At 50.5% G+C, this 15,596-nt stretch overlaps 1 protein-coding gene across 2 annotated transcripts; it reads left to right on the top strand.

The window, feature by feature from the left end:
- Nucleotides 1-7,797: 7,797 nt before the first annotated feature.
- MYL9 (myosin light chain 9) lies at nt 7,798-15,344 on the top strand. 2 transcript variants are annotated; one of them, XM_069495662.1, is made up of 4 exons: nt 7,798-7,866; nt 11,201-11,412; nt 13,538-13,699; nt 14,568-15,344. In XM_069495662.1, the coding sequence occupies exons 2-4, from the start codon at nt 11,229-11,231 to the stop codon at nt 14,738-14,740; spliced, it is 519 nt and encodes a 172-aa protein (XP_069351763.1). In that variant the 5' UTR covers nt 7,798-7,866; nt 11,201-11,228; the 3' UTR covers nt 14,741-15,344. The 2 variants fall into 2 exon arrangements, with proteins under 2 accessions (XP_069351763.1, XP_069351764.1); XM_069495663.1 differs by lacking the exon at nt 7,798-7,866 and adding an exon at nt 8,882-8,899 and having other exon boundaries at nt 11,229-11,412.
- The last annotated feature ends 252 nt before the right edge of the window (nt 15,345-15,596 follow it).

Raw genomic sequence — 15,596 nt, 5'->3', positions numbered from 1 at the left:
TAAGGCAGGAGGGTCACTTAAGTCCAAGAGTTTGAGGCTGCAGTGTGCTATGATCGCTCCTGTGGATAACCACGGCATGCTAGCCTGGACAACACAGCAAGACCCCTTTCTCTTTAAAAGAAAAATGGTGGGCTCCCAAGGGCAAGAATTGAGTTTTTCCGCCAGGTCTCAGTGCTTAGCACAGGGTAGAGCCTCAAGAACTATTTCCTAAATGAAGAACCTTGTGGGGGGAGGGTATCGTTTGCAGAGAAGGTGATACTTGAACTGCGCTTTGAAGGGTGAACAGGAGCACTCTGAGCTGTGGCAGTGAAAGGCACAGCGAGCACACAACCAGCGGAGCCCAGGCCCAGAAAAGCCCTTGTGGCCAACAGGGGATATGGACCTTTGGGGACCCTCAGCTGCCTTATGGCTTTAACTTTCTATAAGACTGACTACTCTCACATCTAAATCTACAACCTGTATCTTTCCCTGAACTCCACACTTCCCACCCACTCAACATCTCCACTTGGATGTCAAAGAAGTAACTCCAGGCCGGGCGCGGTGGCTCACGCCTGTAATCCTAGCACTCTGGGAGGCCGAGGCAGGTGGATCGCTCGAGGTCAGGAGTTCGAGACCAGCCTGAGCAAGAGTGAGACCCCGTCTCTACTAAAAATAGAAAGAAATTATATGGACAACTAAAATATATATATACAAAAAATTAGCCGGGCATGGTGGCGCATGCCTGTAGTCCCAGCCACTCGGGAGGCTGAGGCAGTAGGATTGCTTAAGCCCAGGAGTTTGAGGTTGCTGTGAGCTAGACTGACGCCACGGCACTCACTCTAGCCCGGGCAACAGAGTGAGACTCTGTCTCAAAAAAAAAAAAAAAAAAAAAAAGAAGTAACTCCAAAACTAACATGTCTACCAACTAATAAAAGTAAAAGGAATTTAGAAGGAGTTAGAAAATCACCATTTGGCAACCATCATCATAATAACTGAATCATCAGTGGATTTTTTTTTTTTTTTTTTGACAGAGTCTCACTCTGTTGCCCGGGCTAGAGTGAGTGCCGTGGCGTCAGCCTAGCTCACAGCAACCTCAAACTCCTGGGCTTAAGCGATCCTTCTGACTCAGCCTCCCGAGTAGCTGGGACTACAGGAACACGCCACCATGTCCGGCTAATTTTTTTTCTATATATATTTTAGCTGTCCAGATAATTTCTTTCTATTTTTAGTAGAGATGGGGGTCTCACTCTTGCTCAGGCTGGTCTCGAACTCCTGACCTCGAGTGATCCTCCTGCCTCAGCCTCCCAGAGTGCTAGGTGTGAGCCACCGCACCCAGCCATCAGTGAATGTTAAAAGTACTAGGTGAGAAGTCTGATGAGGACTAGAATATTCACAGTCCCAAAGCAGCACCCCACAAATTACTTATTAATGAATATATTAATTACAAAGGGGAAAAGTAGTAACTTTATGATGGGAAAAAGTACTGGCAGACGCTACCTTAACTAGGTGGTCGAAGTTAATATTACCAGTGATGGAAAAAACTATGACACATCTCCTGATGTTACTGAGAAGGATGCAACATACTTGGTATTCCTGACAAAAACATATAACCTGAAGGTAATCATGAGACACACGAAGTACCTGGCCTGGACTCTCAAAAAATGTCACTGTTATGGAAGACAAGGAAAAGCTAAGGAACAGTTCCAAATTAAGCGACAAAAGACATCTCAATAAAATAGCATTTGACAAAATCCAACAGACGTTCATAAAAAAACACCTCAAGAAACTAGGAAGAAGAGAGCTTCCGCAAGCCATAAAGGGCCTCTACCAAAAAAATCCATAGCTAACATCATATTTAAAGGCAAAAGAATGAAAGCTTTCTCCTAAGATCAGGATCAAGACAAGGAGATCCTCCCTCATCACCTCCATTCAACACTGTCCTGGAGGTTCCAGCCAGGGCAATTAGGCAAGGAAATGATTATTTTTTTTTAAGTAAAAATTAACATAAATAAATGGCATCCAAATTATAAAGTAAGAAGCAAAACTATCTCTATATATAGATAACATAATTTTTCACATAGAAAAGGCTATGGTATTTATAAAAGAACTAACAGTTAATAATTGACTTCAGCAAGGTTGCTATATATAATACCATCATACAAAAATGAGCTATATTTCTACTGTTACATAATAATAAATGTTTGGTCTTTGTCCTTGGTTCCTGGCATACAGCTCCTAAACTCTTAGACTCTCTAGAGTGATAAGAGTGTCTTTTACATGGTAATGAGATGGCGAGGGGCCCCTAGATACCTTCAGGATGGAGGCTGCTCACTAGAAAGACCAAGACATGATTAGAGGGCTGGAATTTTCAGCCCCAACTCCACCACCTCTGAGGGGAAGGGGGCTGGAAATTGAGTTAATCACCCATGGCCAGTGATTTAATCTATCACACTTACATGATGTAGCCTCTGTAGAGACTCCTATACAACAGGTTTGGAGAGCCTCTGGTGAATACATGGGAGGACGGCACGCCTGGAGAGGGCGTGGAAGCTCCATGCCCTCCTCCCCAGTACCTTGCCCTGTTACACTCTTCCTGTCCTGAGTTGTATCCTGTATAATGAACCTGTAACGGTAAGCAATCTGTTCTTCTTAGTTCTGTGAGCCATTCCAGCAAATTATTAAACATGGCGAAGGGCTGTGGGAACCCCTGATTTGTAGCCAAGTTGGACAAAACTGCAGGAGACCCAATATTTGTGACTGGTGTCTGAAGTGGGGGCAGTCTTGTGGGACTGAGCCCCAAACATGTGGAGTCTGATGCTAACTCCAGGTAGTAAGTGTCGGAAATGAATTCAATTGTAGGATGCCCAGCTGGTGTCCAGAGAGTTGAAGAATTGGTTAGTATGAAGAAGAAACCCACAATATTTGGTGTCAGAAGTGTTGTGAGTAAAAACAGTTCAACTACCAATGAACACTCTGAAAATGAAATTTTAAAAATTCCATGTATTATAGCATTAAAAAAATGAAATACTTAGGGACAAATTTAACAAAGGAAGATTTGCACACTGAAAACTACAAAACATCATCAAGAGAAATTTGTAAAGATATGACAGTAAATGGAAAGGCATCCCATGTTCATGGATTACAAGACTTAATATTGTTACGATGGCAATACTCCCCCAAATCTGCAAATTACTACAGATTCAACACAGCCCTTATCAAAATCCCAGCCCCTTCTGCAGAAATTGACCACCTGATCCTAAAATACATATGAGTGTGCAAGGGACCTTGAACAGCCAAAACAATCTTGAAAGAGAAGAACAAAGTTGGATGACATACTTCTTAATCCTAAAACTTACTACAAAACTAAAGTAATCAAGATTGTGTAGTACTAGCATAAGGATAGACACATATATCAATGAAATAGAATTGAGAATCCAAATAAACCCATACATTTGTAGACAACCAATTTTCAACAATGGTACTGAGATAATTCAATGGGGAAAGAATTCTCAACAAATGGTGCTGCAATAACTGGATATCCAAATGCAAAAAAAAGAAGGAAATTGAACCCTTATCTCACAGCACACTGAAAATTAACTCAATGTGTTGGTTGGTCCTAGCGCAGTGGTGTTTTACAACTAATTGATCACAACCAGTTATAGATTCCTTTGTTCCTTCTGTACTCCCACTGCTTCACTTAACCAGCCTTTTTAAAATAAAATTAAAACATTAAAAAAAAGAAAAATTAACTCAACATGGATTAAAGACCTAAATTTAAAAGCTAAAACTATAAAACTCTTAGAAGAACAAAACACATGTGTAAATCTCCATGACCTTGTATTAACCAATGGTTTCTTGGACATGACACTAAAATCACACACAACTGAAGTAAATAAAATCAACTTCATCAAAGTTAAAAAAAACATTTGTGCTTCAAAGAATACTATCAAGAAAGTGAAAAATGAGCCAGATCTAGTAGCATTTGCCTGTAGTCCTAGCTACTTGGAAGGCTGAGGCAGGAGGATCCCTTGAGCCCAGGAGTTTGAGGTTACAATTACAGTGAGCTATGATCTGACCATGCAATCCAGCCTGGGAGACAGAGCAAGCAAGACCCTGTCTCTTTCAAAAAAGAAAAGTGAAAAGATAACCCACAGAATGGGAGAAAATATTTGCAAATCACTTCCCTGATAAGGTTATGATAGCTAGAATATAAAAAGAACTCTTGCAACTCAACAACAAAAAACAAATTTTAAAATGGGTAAAGGATCTACATAGACCGTTTCTCTAAAGAAGATATACAAATATCCAATAAGCATATGAAAAGATGTTCCACATCATTAGGGAAATGCAAATCAAAACCACAATGAGATACTACTTCATACCAAATACGATGGCTAGAATAAAAAAGACAAGTGTTGGTGAAGAAGTACAGAAATTGGAACCCTCACAATTGCTTGTAGGAACTGGAAATGGTGCAGCATTGTGGAAAACAGTTTGGAAGTTCCTTAAGAGGATAAACACACAGTTACCACATGACCCAGCAATTCTCCTCTTACATGTATACCTAAGAAGGTGAAAACATACACCTATACATAAACTTGTACCTAAATGTTCACAGCAACATTATTCATCATAGGCAAGAAGTGGAAACAACCCAAAAGTCCATCAACTAATGAATGCAAAAACAAAATGTGGTATATCCACACAATGGAATACTATTCAGCAATAAAAAAGAATGAAGTACTGGTGTGTGCTACTACATGGATGAACCTTGAAAACATTACGTGAAGTGAAAGAAGCCAGACACAAAAGGTAGCACATTATATATGACTGCATTTGTATGAAATTTCCAGAGTAAACAAAGCAATACAGACAGAAAGTAGATCACTAGTTGCCAAGGGCTAGGATAACAGGAGAATAAGGAGTGACTGCTAATGGGTACACGGTTTCTTTTTGGGGTGATGAAAATTTTCTGGAATTACATAGTGGTGATATGCTAAAAACACTTAATTGTACACTTCAAAAAGTAAATTTGATGGTATATAAAGTATATCAATTTAAGTTTTTCTTCCAAAAACAAGAGAAACTGGTAGGGCATGGTGACTCACTCCTGTAATCCTAGCACTTTGGGAGGCCAAGGCCAGAGGATTGCTTGAGACCAGGAGTTTGAGGCCAGCCTGAACAAGATTGAGACCCATCTCCACAAAAGATAGAAAAATTAGCTGGGCATGGTGGTGTGTGCCTGTTCTCCCAGCTACTTGGGAGGCTGAGGTAGGAGGATCACCTGAGCCCAGGAGTTTGTGGCTACAGTGAGCCATAATCATGACACTGCATTCTAGCCTGGGCAATAGAACAAGACCCTGTTTCAAAAACAAATGAACAACAACAAAAACAACAACAACAACAAAAAAAAAAAAAAAAAAAAAAACAGAGAAACCCATAGAATAGGAAAAATATTTACAAGTGATTAATATCCAAAATATACTTTAAAACCCCTAGAACTCAACAACAAAAAAACTCAAACCAACTGCTTTTTATAATAAAATGGGCAAAGAACTTACATAGATACTTCTCCAAAGAAGATATACAAAATGGCTAATAAGTACATGAAAAGGTGTTTAAGGGAATTTAAAATGGTACAGCCACTATAGAAAACAATTATGACAGTTCCTCAAAATATTAAAAATAGAATAACCACATGACCTAGCAATTACATTTCTGGGCACCTACCCAAAAGAACTGAAAACAGGGACTTGAAAAGATATTTGTATACTCATATTCTGTAGCATTATCCAGAATAGCCCAAACATGGAAGCAACCCCTATGTCCATCCATTTTGAGTAGATAAAACATGCTTTATACATACAATGGAATATTACTTAGCCTTCACAAGGAAGGAAATTCTGACACATGCTACAACATGGATGACCCTTGAGGACATTGTGCTGAGTGAAATAAGCCAGTTACAAAAGGACAAATACTGTATGATTCCACTTACATGAGGTTCCTATGGGTAGTCAACTCCATAGAAACAGGAAGTTGAACGATGGTTGTCAGGGCTGGGAGAAGGCGGGGTGGGGAGTGAATGTTTAATGGGCAGAGTTTCAGCTGGGGAAGATGAAAGTTCTGGAGATGGACGGTGCTGACGATTCACAACAAAGTGAATGTTCTTAATGCCACACAACTGTACACTTAAAAATCGTGAAAATGGTAATTTTATGTTATGCATATTTTATCCCTCCCCCCCACAAACACAAAACAAGAAAACAGGGAGACTAAAGAAACATGACAACAAATGATCTTGGGTTGGATCCTGGATCATAAAAAATTTCTACAAAGGACATTATTGGGATAATGGGCACAACCTGAATATGGATTGCAAATTAGATAATTAAGTCAATGCTAAAAATTTTCTGGTTTTGATAATTGTATTATGAAAAAAGAATCTCCTTTTAGGAAATAATCACTGAAATATTTAGGGATAAAAGAGCATGATGTATGTAAATTACTCTCAAATGGCATGGGGGGGAATATACATACCTATAGAGAGAGAGAATAGAATAGAATAAGCCAAATGTTAACAACTGGAGAATCTTGATGCAGGTATACAATGTGCAATTCTTATAACTTTATTGTAAGTTTGGAAATATTTCAAAATAAAAAGTTTTTAAAAATTAATTTGTCCAAAATAGAACTTCTAATCTCTCTCTAAACCTGCTCCACCACAGCTGCCCCCATCTTAGAAAATGACAGCTCTACCTTTCTGGTTGCTCAGACCAAACTCACTGAGGGGCCATCTTCTCTTTCACACCCACTCCAAGCCACCCCCAAGTCCTATTGGCTGCACCTTGGAAACACTTCAAGAACCCCAGCCCTTCTCTTTGCCTCCATGCCTACCTAGCCCGGGTCAGCAGCGCCTCTTGCTTTATAGCTCCTGTCCCAGCTTCCTCTCCCCTAGGCCCCTCCAGGCTATTTTCAACACAGCCCCCAGGGGGTTTCTGTCAAACCCTAAGCCAGACCCCACCACCCTTCTACTCACAACTCTGAGGTGGCCTACACGGAGCCACAAGGTCGGTCCCTACTGCTTCCGAGGCCTCTTCTCCCACCCCTCCCCACTTCCCACAGCCTCCCTGCAGCTCCCCGCCTGCCCAGCGTCCCTTCCTGGGAGGTCTGCTCCAGCCACTCCAGCACACACTTCCTCCAGCATCCCTCTCCCAGCTTGGTCCTTCGAGGCACTGAGTAGTGTCCCCACGCCAGGGAGCTACTTTCCTTCCACAAAACACACGCTTCCGGAGTGGAGTCCTATAGCAGGTGTCTGTTAACAAACATTTACAGAGTAAGCAAGCAACTGGGTGTTGGAAAGTTTCCTTGGGAACTTCAGCCGACCCTTCGCGTGATAGCTGGCTCTCCCTGGCCCGCCTCTTCCCTCCAAAGAAGCCTTACTTGGCCGGGTGCAAGCCGGGCTCCCACTGCGTGGGCCTGGGCGGGGAGGCCTGGGGGGGGAGCGGGGGTGGGCTCTAGGCCTAGGCCCCTGGACATCAGCATGCCTCCCTGGAAATGAGGGGCGGCCCAGAGTAACCCCCACCACCTGCCAGGATTCCCTCAAGCCACCCCGTCACCCCCAGCATCCTCCCCTCCCCCAGAGCCCAGGCACAGCCCAGGGGGCGGGGACAGCAGCGAAGGGGACTCACCAGGGGCCCCCCCTCCCCGCCGTGGGTAGAAGCCAAATAAGGCGCGGCCGCCCACCCCGCGGCCCCGCCCCGCCGGCCGCGCACATTCTTCTGCCTTGTAAGGCCCCGGCCGCCGCGCCCCGGCCCGCCCGGAGAGCCCAGACCCGACGGCCGCCGGCTCCTCGCACCCCGCGAGCCAGCGCCTTCTCCGTACCAGGTGGGAGCACGCCCGGCCGGGCCTGGGTGTCTAGAGCAGGGGCTGGGCTGGAGACGGAGGTGGCCCGGCCCAACCCCGCTGTCACGGGCGGGGGCAGGCCCCGGGACCAGGATGTCGGAGGGTCTGCTGGGCAGGACGGGGTGAGGGGGTGGGCTGGGGCTGCGAGTCTGCTGGGGAGGGCCAGGGATTCTGGCCCGGGGCTGGGCAGCAGGGAGACTCTTCTGTGATCTGGGAGGCAGTGGTCCCTCAGCGAGGGAAGGAGGCTGTCCAGGCTCTGCCCCAGTGCTGAAGAGCTAGAGACGCCACACCCAGAGGTCCTGGGTGCCAGGGTGAAAGGGTGCCAGGGAGAGCGCTGCGATCAATGATGCCCCCTGACCCGAAAGAGCCACGTGTGTCACAGATGAGGAGACAGCCCTGCCGGGCTCCACGACCCACGGACCCACCCCCCATTTCGCATCTCCACAGCCTGGGGCAGGAGAGAGGAATGGAGCTCAGGGCAATCTCCCCCACACGCACTGGCCTGGGCTTCCTCTGTGGGCCGTGCACCCCTGTGTGCCTGTGGGTGGGGAAGGTCTGGGCTCCCTGCTGGACTCACTCCCAGGGGACTGGACAAGGACTCGGGGCTGGGAGAACCTGGGCCCTGCTCCTGTCCAGCCCGGGAAGAGCTGGATGACAGATGAGGTGAGTTTACAGGGAGGCGGTGGCATCGCCAACAGGAGAGACCGTGAGGCAATGGGGGGCACAGGCCTGGTCTGGCTTCAGCCCAGGTCTTTGCAGTCACGATAGGATTTTGGACATCAGTCCTGGGGAGGTGGCATCTAGTCCCAGCCAGGCCAAGTGTCAGCAATGTTTGATCCCTCGTGTCCAGGGCCCCTGCAGGGGGAAGGGGTGGCTCCAGGGCTAAAGGCCCAGCCTGCCCCTGACTCCAGTCCCTCAACCAAGCCTAGAAACCACCTGTGGTCACACAGAGCCCTCAGCCACTCAGCTGCCACAGGCCCACGGTGAGCCACTTAGGATGGATGTTTCCTTTTCTGTTCATGCCTCAAAGACACCCACTGACCCAAACCTAGTCCAGGAGTCCTGGCTTCTAGTTAACCTCCACCCTTTCATGGGCACGTCACTTGCCTTCTTGGGCCTGTTCTTCTAACTGCACAGTGCCGGGGACCCCAACTCACACCCTGCTTTCCACAATTGCTGGAATGGACGTGGTGACCTTGTGCAAACCCTCAGGTACAGTGCGCCCAGCCACATCATGGCTCCACCAGGGACGAGGATGGGGCTGGGGGGGCGATGAAGGCAGAGGAGCCCAGCCAGGCTCAGACAGAGAAGTGGGTGGGCCTGGCCATGCATGCCCTAGAGCTTTGGGAACAGGAGGGAGGTGGGGACAATGATGGCCATCCTAGCCTTTGCTGGGCACAGTGGCCTTCTCTTACGTGAATGGCCTTCTGTGAGGACCATGAGTCAAAGTTCCCAGAGAACATGGGCTCAGGCAAGGATCAGGCCCCTCCAAATCACAGCAGAGGAGGGGGCCAGCTTTTGGGGACAATGCCACTCCCTGTCCTCAGCACCTTCTCTCTCCGACCCAGCTCACAGGTGAGAAGGGCTTCTGTCTAATACCTGCTCCCCACCTCCCCCCGCCCTCCAACCATGCAAGAAACACTGAGGGCCAGGTGTGTAGGTCCCTGGGACACATGCAGCCACTGTCTTGTGACTATAGGCGACTGTGACCCTGCGGACCCACTGGGGCTGGCCCAGCTCAGAGTTTAAGATCTCAAAGGCCAAGGATCAGTAATGACTTCAACAGGGTCATGGGTTGAAGGCCTGGAAACAGCTTGACAAGCACTCACAACCACACAACTTGGGGTGAGAACAGGCAGCACAGGCAGAGGTGGTGTCCTGGAGGCCCTGGACCAAGGGGTCCAGGGCAGAAGAAAGGGGGGTACAGCAGTCCTGGGGCCTCGGCCAGGCTCATCACTGCCCAGCTGAGGGGAAAAAGGCACTAGGTCTTCAGGCACATAGTCCCCACAAACTGTGACAAGGGTTCATGGAAAGAGTGCCTTGCCTGGCCTCAGTTTCCCCACCTGTACAGTGGAGGTGGCAGGCTGGCCGCAGTTGCCCTCATACAGTTACTCATTAAACAAGCATTAGCCCCACTGCGGCCCGTGACTGGGGTAAACTGGGGGATTTACGCCGGCTCCGATTACGATTACGAGGGAGAGAGATCTTTAAATGCTTGCAGTCAAAGCAAGGATGAGCTGGACGGCGAGCGGGACAGCTCCCGAGGGGGTGTCTCAAGAACTGGGCTGGAGGAGGAAAAGCACTGCAGGAGGAGGGACCAAGGAGGAAAGTCTAGGGGTGGCTGGGGAACAAGAGAGGTCAGATCACAGAGGGACACAGTGAGGGTGCCTGGCCAGTCACAAAGAGAGCAGGACAGGTTCACACAGGGCCTTGAATGCCAGGCTGAGGGGGCCCACACTTGTTTTGGGGGGAAGCAGGAACCTTCAAGGGCTGCAAAGTCACAGGTGCAGATGTGGGTCTGGGGGTGGGAAAGATGGGCTGGTGGGTAAGAAGCCAGGTCTAAACTAGGGTGACCAGGAGCTGGGGTTCTCAGCTGGAGGGAGCCTCACACACGGTAAGCACTGAGGAGTGCGAAGGAGGAGTAGGGCCCAGGATCAGCCTATCACCCACCCAGGGGCTGGTCAAGCTCCCTGAGGTGGGGGGTGGGGGGGGAGCAGATGGTCCAGAGCCTACTGGAACCTGCAACTGGCAGCACAGAAGGATGGAGAGGACATAGGAGGAGGAGGAGGAGGAGGAGGAATGTCAGGAATGCAGGGCTGTTGACCCAGTGCCTTGGGTGGGGGGAGCGGGGAGCCTGCAGGGCAGCTGGGGAGGGGGGGTGCTCACTGCCTCTCGCATGTTGACCCACCTCTGTCACTTGGAAAGAGAGATGCACAGTGTAAATGTTACTAAGGATTAAAGGAGATAAAATAAACCATGTTAATAGTTGGCACCAAGCCCAATCCTAACTGTTTTCCCCAGACAGTCACAGCAAAAATAGCGTACTCCATGGCTGGCGCTGTTCCAGAGGCTTTCAGGCACTAACTCAGTAAATCCCCACTGCTGGGCACTCCTCATGTCCCATTCCCAGGACACTCAGGCTTGGGAGAGGTAGGGGAAGTTGTTCAAAATCACACATGCTTGTCTGCTTTTGTGAGGAACTGGATGGCAGGTGCCCCGAAGCCTGTGGAGGCCTTTGAATGCTAAAAGCCCATCTGGAGGAGGCTGGAAGATTCTCCTGGCCCAGACTCATATGCTCCCCACCCCCTTCCTGCAGGGAAGCCCCACCACCAACTAAAGCCAAGATGTCCAGCAAACGGGCCAAGGCCAAGACCACCAAAAAGAGGCCACAGCGGGCCACATCCAATGTCTTCGCGATGTTTGACCAGTCTCAGATCCAGGAGTTTAAGGAGGCCTTCAACATGATTGACCAGAACCGTGACGGCTTCATTGACAAGGAGGACCTGCATGACATGCTGGCCTCGCTGGGTGAGCAGGGATGGGGATGGGGTGGGGTCTCAGGGGGACCCCAGGCAGGGCTGCTCATTTATAGAGCACCTATAAATAAACATGTGTAGTGAGACACATGGTACCCACCCTAGAGAACAGCTGCTGTGACTGCATCTGTTTAATAGTCAAACTGAGGCACAGCGCAGTTTGGGGATTTGCCGGAAGTGCAGCTCAGCATCTGAACCTAGACAGGCTGCCTCCAGAACGGGATGTCGAGAGCAGATCTGTGTTGGGCTGACCGGTAATATTTCATTTAAAGAGAGGGATCAGGACTGGTGCGGTGGTATACACCTTAGTCCCAGCCACTTTAGACGCTGAGGCAGGGGGATCGCTTGAGCCCAGGAGTTCGAGGTTATAGTGGGCTATGATGATGCCACTGCACTCCAGCCTGGGCAACATAGCGAGACCCTGTCTCAAGTAAATAAATAAAGAGAGGGATCAGTATCTAAATGAAAGTTAACTGTACAGACTTTCCACTGTACAGATGGGAAAACTGAGGCCTAGAGGCAAGGCTAGAGCACCTCCCCTCCTTCAGAGGTCACCCATCCCAGGTGCTGGGAGTCTCTCTCACCCCAGTGACTTCCTCAGAATCGGGATCTTAGAGCTGAAAGGGTTCAGGAACCAAGTCCAATTTGCCAGAGACCACACCCTGCCTGTGGGCCTGCCCATGTCCCTGCCACATACTGGCCACACAGCCACTCTCAGCCCATTCCTGGCACACCCTCCATCGGGTGAAAGCGTCTGGCCCAGACACTGGCCAGGGGCAAGAAAAGTCTGGGATTGGGGGAGGCACCACGTGATGGTCAAGCCACAAGCTCTGGTGCCAGATAGTGCCCTGAGTCAGTCCCCAGCCTGCACCCATTCCCCTCCCTGTGTAATGGTGACCATGGCCCTCGCGCACCCACCAGGCATATGGTGGGAGGACCAGCCAACCCTGAGTGGGAGGGCTGACGGGACACTGCCCGCTTTCCCAGCTTCAGGCCAGGCTCACTTGCCAGTTCCCTCCCCCGAGGTTGCTAGCAGGGACTGAACTCCAGCACTCTCATCTGGGACCCTTCCAGCCTTGGCCTGGTGAGAGGAGGGGCTGGCCCTGAGCGCCACACTAGGGTCCTGATGTCATAGCTTCCTCTCGGGCCTCCGCTTCCCTGGCCATCCCATGGGACACAGTGGGATGTGTGAGACTCAGAGGAGACAGGGACATAAAGACTCCTTAGCACCCGACACCCAGGCCCCTAAACCCTGAGGCTTGATGACAGCTATAGATGTCAACCCAGAAAAATATGCATTCATGTCTGTAGCTCATGTCAGCAGGTCTGCAGATCAGTCATGGTCTTCTAGTTAAGAACATCATGTTCAGGTTAAAAAAAACCCAAAAAACAGGAGCAGCAAATAAAATAATCAGCAACACCAGCCCTGTAGGTATTATCTTAAATCTCAAAGCAATCCTACTGGATAGCTGTGATTATCATTCCCACTTTACAAATGAGGAAACTGAGGCTCACAGAGGTTAAGTAATTTGGCCAAGGTCACACAGCTACTAAGTGTAGCGCTGTTCCAGTCACTGTTACGAGCGTCTTACAACCATTGTTTTTTTCATCTTCACAATTCTAAGAGATGAGGGAAGCCCAGGCACTTGTGTGACAGCAAAGCACTGTGCCTGGACTTTGGGGTTAGGCTGCCTGGGTTCAAATGCTGGGCCCACTCCTTTCTTGCTATGTGACCTTGGACAAGTCACCTCACCTCTCTTTGCCTTGGGTGCACACCTGTGAAGGGAGTAAGAATGCTGACCTCAGGGATGGTGAAAGGTAAATGCAACAAGGCACAGGGTGCTCCAGACACAGCAAGCAGTGAGCAGACAGATGCGCTTCAGAAAGCATCCCGACGCTGACGTGCCGCCCAGCGGAGGAAACCGACTGAGGCAGCTGGGAACTCCTGGCACCCACCGCGGTGGCTGCTGGGCACTGTGCTTTACAATCCACCCAACTTACTCTCGCCCATCTCTCACAGGGGGCTGCGAAGGGAGGGGAAGGGGAGGCAGGAGTTGCCCAGGCTAGGGACAGAGGGCCCAGGGATGGCAGGCACGAATGTCCCCCCCCCCCCACAGGGAAGAACCCCACGGACGAATACCTGGAGGGCATGATGAGCGAGGCCCCGGGGCCCATCAACTTCACCATGTTCCTAACCATGTTCGGGGAGAAGCTGAACGGCACAGATCCCGAGGACGTGATCCGCAACGCCTTTGCCTGCTTCGACGAGGAGGCCTCAGGTCAGTGGCGCCCCTGTGCACACGAGTGGGGCCAGGCCAGGGGCTGGCAGTGGTGGGGCCCGGCCTGCCCTGGGCCTTCAGTGCCCCTGTCCCAAAGGCCAGAACAGACATCACCATCTCCTGGTTTTTGTTGCCCGAAGCTTCCTTGCTCTCTCCCCAAAATGCTAGGCCAGAACAGCCCACATCCACCAAGGTGTCTGACTTCTTGATCTCATCTGTTGGTCTAACACATACTCTCCCTCTGCTTTAGATCTTTCCAGAAATCACACCATTCCATGCCTTTCTTGCCCACAAGGCACAGAAACCAGCCCCCATCCTCAGATCTTCCCAAGGACTTTCTGTCCCACAGCTGATTTTTCCCCAGCACGTGCCACGCCAGAGTGATGGCGTAACACTGCTGTAGCCCCCCACAGGCCTGAGCATGTTCACGGCATTTTCCTGATGACCTTCACAGTCCCCCACCAGGTTGGCATATTTTTATCCCATTTTTCAGATCAAACAGGCAGAGAGTCAGAACCTTGCCCAAGGTCACACGCTAGGGAGGATGGGCCGCAGCATTCCAGCCCAGGCGGTGGAACTCTAGAGCTCCTGCTCTTCCGGCAGGATGTACCCAGCACCACCCCCCGCACTCACAGCCCCACGTCCCCCACAGAAACACCTCTCAGACAGTCCCACTGCAGAACTCTCCCCTCTGGGACCCTGGTGAGCCCACCTGCCTGTCCTCATTCCTTCAAACTGATCACAGACGAGGGTCGTGCCTCCCTGGCCCTTCCAGGTGTGCGAAAGCTGGCGGGGGGGCTGAGGGGTAGGGGTCGCTGTGTACATCCAGTCCAAGTTCCTGCTCTCATGGGCCTGGCCCCGCCCCCAGGTTTTATCCATGAGGACCACCTACGGGAGCTGCTCACCACCATGGGTGACCGCTTCACAGACGAGGAAGTGGACGAGATGTACCGCGAGGCACCCATTGATAAGAAAGGCAACTTCAACTACGTGGAGTTCACCCGCATCCTCAAACATGGTGCCAAGGACAAAGATGACTAGGCCACCCCAGCCCTCCCCACGCCCAGGCCCCCGTCCCGTCACCCGCTCCCCACACACACTTGTCTGTACCAACTCCATGCCCACCAACCTACAAGACCCTCGCAGGGGCGGATCCCAGTGGAGGCAACAGGCCAAGAGAAGTGCAGTGCTAGGGGAGGGGCACATGGCCAACTTGAGGCGAGTGTTCCCACCGTGACCCTGGAAGCCTGAGAGGGAGTCTCTGACCCCTCCAAGGAAAGACCATCTGGGGAGATGGGGCAGAGGGCAGGACGTGGAGGCCGCTCGACAGAGCCCAGGTCTCAAGCGGCAGCCTGCCCATTCCTGCACTGCCCCCCAGCAGGAAGGGGCCCTGTGTGCTCCCCTAAGAGGAAGAGGCCCTGTGTCCTGGTATCTATCGGACACCACTTCATGTGCACCCACACACAAACACAAGTTCACGAAAGTCCCCTCTCAGGGGACAGGACAGCAGCCCCCTCCCCTGCACCCTGTCCAGCCACCGGAGCACACCCACCCACCGTGGGACTGTGCTCAAGACGACGCACACAGAGCGGATGATGTTTGTCCCAGGGGAGGCAGAATCTCCAATAGAAGGCTGAGCACTGCTGTGGCTGTGTATGTCTGTGGTTGGGGTAAAATGAGAGGCCCCCTAAACCTGAAACACCCTCCCATCCCCTCTTCTCATCCCCAGTGGCTGCCCCGATCCCCCCTCCCTGGCCAGAAGGAGGGCTGGGGGCTTCCAGCCGTAGGGACCCTGAAGCCTCGGGACCCAGAGTCCCTCAGTGAGGGGGCTCCATGCCTAGCTGAGACCAAAACAGCGGGGGAGGGGAACAGAGGGAGGCGAGCCTGCTGGCCTTGG

Source organism: Eulemur rufifrons, chromosome 20 (genome assembly GCF_041146395.1).
Source record: "Eulemur rufifrons isolate Redbay chromosome 20, OSU_ERuf_1, whole genome shotgun sequence".
NCBI classification, from domain to species: domain Eukaryota; kingdom Metazoa; phylum Chordata; class Mammalia; order Primates; family Lemuridae; genus Eulemur; species Eulemur rufifrons.
This window is presented reverse-complemented; position numbering and strand designations above follow the sequence as displayed.